Below are 5232 nucleotides of genomic sequence, written 5' to 3'. Positions count from 1 at the left end.
TGATGCATGCCTATAATAACAGCAGTTTTGGAGGCGGAGGCAGGAAAATCACGAGTTCAAAGCCAGCCTCAGCAACTTAGTGAGGCACTAAGGAACTTAGCGAAACCCTGTCTCAAAAAGTAAAAATGCTGGGGATGTGGCTCAGTGGTGAAGCACCCCTGGGTTCAATCCATAGGACAAAAAAAAAAAAAATCTATACACAGATTTTTATGTGGACATAAGTTTTAAACTTATTTGGGTACATATCAAGGAGCATGATTGGTCACCATATTACTTTTAATCTGTGTGGATGGAAAGTGTTTTTTTAATAGACAATAAATAGCTGAGACTTTTTATTGGTGGATATTAATGATACAGATTAGTGGGTTTCATTGTGGCATATTTGTACTTGCATATCACATAACTTGATCAAATTCACTCCCCAGACCTCCCCTCATTATCCCCTTCCCCCTTTTCTAATCACCTTCCTCTACCCTAATGGTCTCCCTTCTACTGTCAAGATGCCTCCCCCACCCCCCCACCGCCACCCCATAACTTCCACATATGAGAGAAAACATACAATACTTGTGTAAGTCTGACTTATTTTGCTTACCATGATCTCTAGTTCCATCAATGTTTCTTCAAATGATACAGTTTTGTTCTTCTTTATGAATGAAATAAGACTCCATTTTGTATATATATACCACATTTTCTTTATCCATTCTTCTGTTGTTGGACACAGAAGCTGGTTCCATAAGTTGGCTATGATTGTTGATTGTGCTATGATAAACATGGTTATTCATGTATCTCTAAAGTATGCTGACTTTAATTCTTTTGGATAAATGCCTAGGAGTGTATAACTGAATCACATGGCATCATTGTTGTTGTTGTTGTTGTTATTATTATTTTAGTTTGAGGAAACGCCTTACTGATTTTCACAGGGGCTAATAGCAATTCACATTTCCACCAACAGTGTATAAGAGTTTCTTTTTCCTGAAATCCTTGCCAAGCATTTATTATTTTTATTTCTGATGATTGCCATTCTGATAGGTGATGGAATTTCAATGTTGTTTTGATTTGTATTTTCATGGCTAAAGATGTTCAGCAGTTTTTCATTTATAATTGTCAGTCATTTGTATTTCTTTTGAGAAACATCTGTTCAGTTCATTTGCCTATTTATTGAATGAATTATTTGTTTGGGATTGAGTTTTTGGAGATCTTTTTATAGTCTGGATATCAATCATCTGTTGGAAGAGTAGCTGCAAAGATTTTTCTCCCATGTCATAGGCTTTCTTCACCCTGTTAATTGTTTCCTTTTCTATGTGGAAGATTTTTAATTTGATGCCATCCCATTTATTGATTACTGCTATTATTTCCTGAGCTGTAGGAGTCCTATTCAGAAAGAAAGTCATTCTCTGTGCCTATATGTTGAAGTGTTTCCCCTATGTTTTTTTTTCTAAGTTTCTGGTGTTATATCTAGGTCTTTGGTCCATTTAGATTTGATTTTTGTTTAGGGTGAAGATAGGGATCTAGTTTCATTCCTTTACGTATGGATCCCTATCTCTTAGCACCAATTGTTAAAAAGACTGTCTTTTCTCCAGTGAGTGTATTTGGCACCTTTGTCAAGAATCAGAAGACTACGTGGTCTATTCCATTTGTCTTCATGTCTGTTTTTATGCCAATACCATGCTGTTTTTTTTTTTTTTTAACTACAGCTTGGTAGTATGGTTTGAGATTCGGTATTGTGATGTCTCTAAGCTTATTCTTATTGATCAGAATTGCTTTGGCTATTTTGGGTCTTTTATTCTTCCATATAAATTTTTTAAAAATATTTTTTTTCAGTTGTAGATGGACACAATATCTTCATTTTATTTATTTATTTGTTTATGTGGTGCTGAGGATCAAACCCAGTGCCTCATGCATTCCAGGCAAGTGCTCAAGCACTGAGCTCTTCCATATGAATTTTAGGGCTGTTTTTTCTTGTTCTGTGAAGAATGTCATTGGTATTTTCATGGTGATTGCATTGCAACTGCAGATCACTTTTGGAAATATAGCCATTTTAACACTGTAAATTCTACATCTAAGAATATGAGCTGTCCTTCCATCTTCTAGTGTCTTCTTTAAATTCTTTCTTTAGTGCTCCATGTTTTTTATTGTAGAGGTCTTTAATTTTCTTGGTTAAATTTATCCCCAAATATTATTTTTATTTAATTTTTTTATTTATTCTCATTAGTTATACATGATAGCAGAATGCATTTTGATTCCTTGTACACAAATGGAGCACAACTTTTCATTTCTCTGGTTGTACATGATGTAGAGTTGCCCCATATGTGCAGTCATACATGAACCTGGGGTAATGATGTTCATTCCATTCCACCATCTTTCCTGCCCCCATGTTCCCTCCCTTCCTCTCCCTCCCCTTAAACCAATCAAAGTTCCTTCATTTTTTTCCCATGCCTCCTCCATTATGGATCAGCATCCACTTATCAGAGAGAACATCTGGCCTTTGGTTTTTTGGGATTAGCCTATTTTGCTTAGCATGATATTCTCCAACTCCATCCATTTACCTGCAAATGCCATAATTTTTTTCCAATGCTGATCAATATTTGACTGTGTATATGTACCATAGTTTCTTTATCCATTTATCTATTGAAGGCCATCTAGGTTGGTTCCACAGTTTAACTATTGTAAATTGAACTGCTATGAACATTGAAGTGGTTGTATTACTGCAGTATACTGTTCCCAGGTATTTTTTTTTGAGGCTGTTGTGAATAGAATTGTTTTCCTGATTTCTTTTACATTAGGTTCATTATTGGTATATGGAAAAGCTATTGATTTTTGTATGTTGATTTTGTATCCTGCTACTTTGCTAAATTTGTTTATCAGCTCTAGAAGTCTTCTGGATGAGTTTATATATATATATTTTAATAAAACCCTCATGCACAATTAAACTTGATTAAAAGCCTGGAGAATGCTAAAAGTAGTACAGGAGGCTGCAGAGCAGAGAGTACAGGTGTGCCCTTTGCTGCAGTTGGTAAATGCTGGGAAGTGACAGGCAGACGTGACTTCACTTGAGCATTGGAGAAGCAAAAAAGTTGCCTTGTCGTCCTAGGTTGGTGGCAGACTTGCTTTTGCTCCCAAATCTGTTCTTGGTGAGGGTATAGCGTACTCTTTGGGATAGGGAACTAGATGAAGGAATCTTGAAAAGCTGGTGCTCAGGAGTAGTCACGGGCCCCAGTAAGCTCACTTTAATATCTGGTGTCTGTGGTGTTGAAAAGGCATTTGAGTTTTCAATAATGTGCAGGGGATCAATGTTCTCTTGCTCCACCATCATGAACTGACTCCAGTATTCCAGGGGCAGTGAAAGCAGGCGTTCCACCACCTTGGGTTGACGCTTGATGTCCTGTAACATTGTCACTGGCTCTGGATTGGGCACAGCATGGGCAACAATTGTAGGACCAAGGATTTTAGCCAGATTGACAACATCCATTTTAGTGTTTGGACTCTGAGCCACTCTCTGCAAGTGAATCATGAGGAAGGCTATTGTGTCCCTGCTGGCCTGGGGTAGTTCACCAACAGCCTGGTACGTGGCAGCTATGCCGTTATCTTCATCTGTGATTTCTGCTGCTTCCATAAAGGCTTTGTTTAGCCTAAAGGTTAGGAGGGGTTCTTTGACGTTTCGGAGGAAGTCTTTCAGAAGGCTACAGATGGCATGGCTATCATCCACTTTGCTGAGAAGGGGTACGGTTTTCACTCTGAGGAATTTCTCTTTCAGCTCTTTTACTGTCCGATCACAGCCTGAGATCCTATGCAAGCCGGTCTCAGTTAGCCCTCTCTGCTCAATTTCATTTACACAGTGGACAACAATAGAGGGGATCATTGGAGAAGTTTGGGACACAGAATCAGCCTGCATTCCCTCTCCAATCTTGACAGGTGTTCCTGTCAAAGTAGGAATGCAGGGAAGGGGACAGCGGCCCCGACATTCTGGATGAGAAACCACACGACAATCGCGACACTTCAGAGACAGCTTGCCACATTTTATCCATTTCCCACGCGGAACACAGGATTCAGGTTTAATAACCGTCTCAGAGACAAAGTCATGCAGGCGCATCCCTCCGTTACTCTGTGTTGTGCCTGAACTCTCATTCTCGGTTCTTGGCTCCAGAGGTCTACTGCTCAGGGTGGAGTCACTGTTCCAAGGTTGTAAAGTACCTGTTTTCCTTCGGCTCCTTGTCAAATGTGGCACAGTTTCAATAGTGGGCACAGCTTCAATGGGCCCACCATCATTGGGATCAGTTACTGTAGTCTTTGCAACTATGGATTCATTTCCCTGGTCTATTGTGGAGCCAATGGAACGAGTTTTCTTTATAGGACCAGGGGGGTCCATCAACAAACTGTCTGCTATTGGAGCGCCTCTTTTCTCTCTTCTTCAATTTGAAATTCTTCACCAAAGAAGAATCCCAATCCAGTGATTCATCAGTCTTATCAAAGCTGATATCTGATAAAATGGAACCAGATTCATCAACGGTTGACAGCCTTTTGTTCCCAGCATTGCCACTGGATGGTTGGCCTGTGTTGAGAAAAGCCAAAGCTAATTTTTGCTCCTCGCTTAGTTGAATGCTGCCAGAAGTGTCACACATGAGCATCTCTCGAATCAGCTGAATCTGTCGTTCACAGTCAGCCTCAGCTCGCTGTCTCCGTTTAATCTCTACATCCACTTGGTTTCGTGCATGCTTTAGCTTAACATCCAGAGCACTACGCTCAGTCTCTGCTTTCATCAAAAGATCCTTGTATTTCCCCAGCTCATGGTCTGTTCTCTGCCATTTCTTCCGGAAATCCTCAAAGTCCTTTTGCCAACTGGATGAATTGAAGTTCATTTCCTTCACGGAGAATCTCCACCCGGCGCATAAGCTGCTCAAACAGATTCCGCAAATTCAGCATGGTGGTATCCATCTTTCTGCAATCCCAATGACTCCAGAGGCCAAGGCAGGAGGGCTGTAAGTTGGAGTCCAGCCTCAAGAACTTAGCAAGACATTGTCTCAAATGGGTCGGACGCTCTCCCTCCTACCACAATCCAAAGCCAGACGCACCTAGTTTCAGTCCCCAAAACGCACCTCTGTAGGTCAGCCCGGCCCCACTGGCCTTCCACTTCCCTCTCTGGAGGAGTTTTTTTTGAGTCTTTTATGTATGTATAGGATCAGATCACCTGCAAATAGATAATTTGATGTCTTCTTTTCCTGTTTTTATTACTTC

At 40.3% G+C, this 5232-nt stretch overlaps 1 protein-coding gene across 1 annotated transcript; it reads right to left on the bottom strand.

Moving 5' to 3' along the window:
* Nucleotides 1–2923: 2923 nt before the first annotated feature.
* LOC143642199 (rac GTPase-activating protein 1-like) lies at nt 2924–4957 on the bottom strand. Its single transcript, XM_077110407.1, is given in 3 exon segments — nt 2924–4360; nt 4362–4829; nt 4831–4957. Coding segments are annotated over 3 exon segments (1884 nt in total). The 5' UTR covers nt 4933–4957; the 3' UTR covers nt 2924–3046.
* Between the last annotated feature and the right edge of the window lie 275 nt (nt 4958–5232).

This window comes from Callospermophilus lateralis, chromosome 10 (assembly GCF_048772815.1).
Source record: "Callospermophilus lateralis isolate mCalLat2 chromosome 10, mCalLat2.hap1, whole genome shotgun sequence".
Lineage (NCBI taxonomy): Eukaryota > Metazoa > Chordata > Mammalia > Rodentia > Sciuridae > Callospermophilus > Callospermophilus lateralis.
Note: the sequence above shows the minus strand (reverse complement) of the source record. Positions and strands in the feature narration are given on the sequence as shown.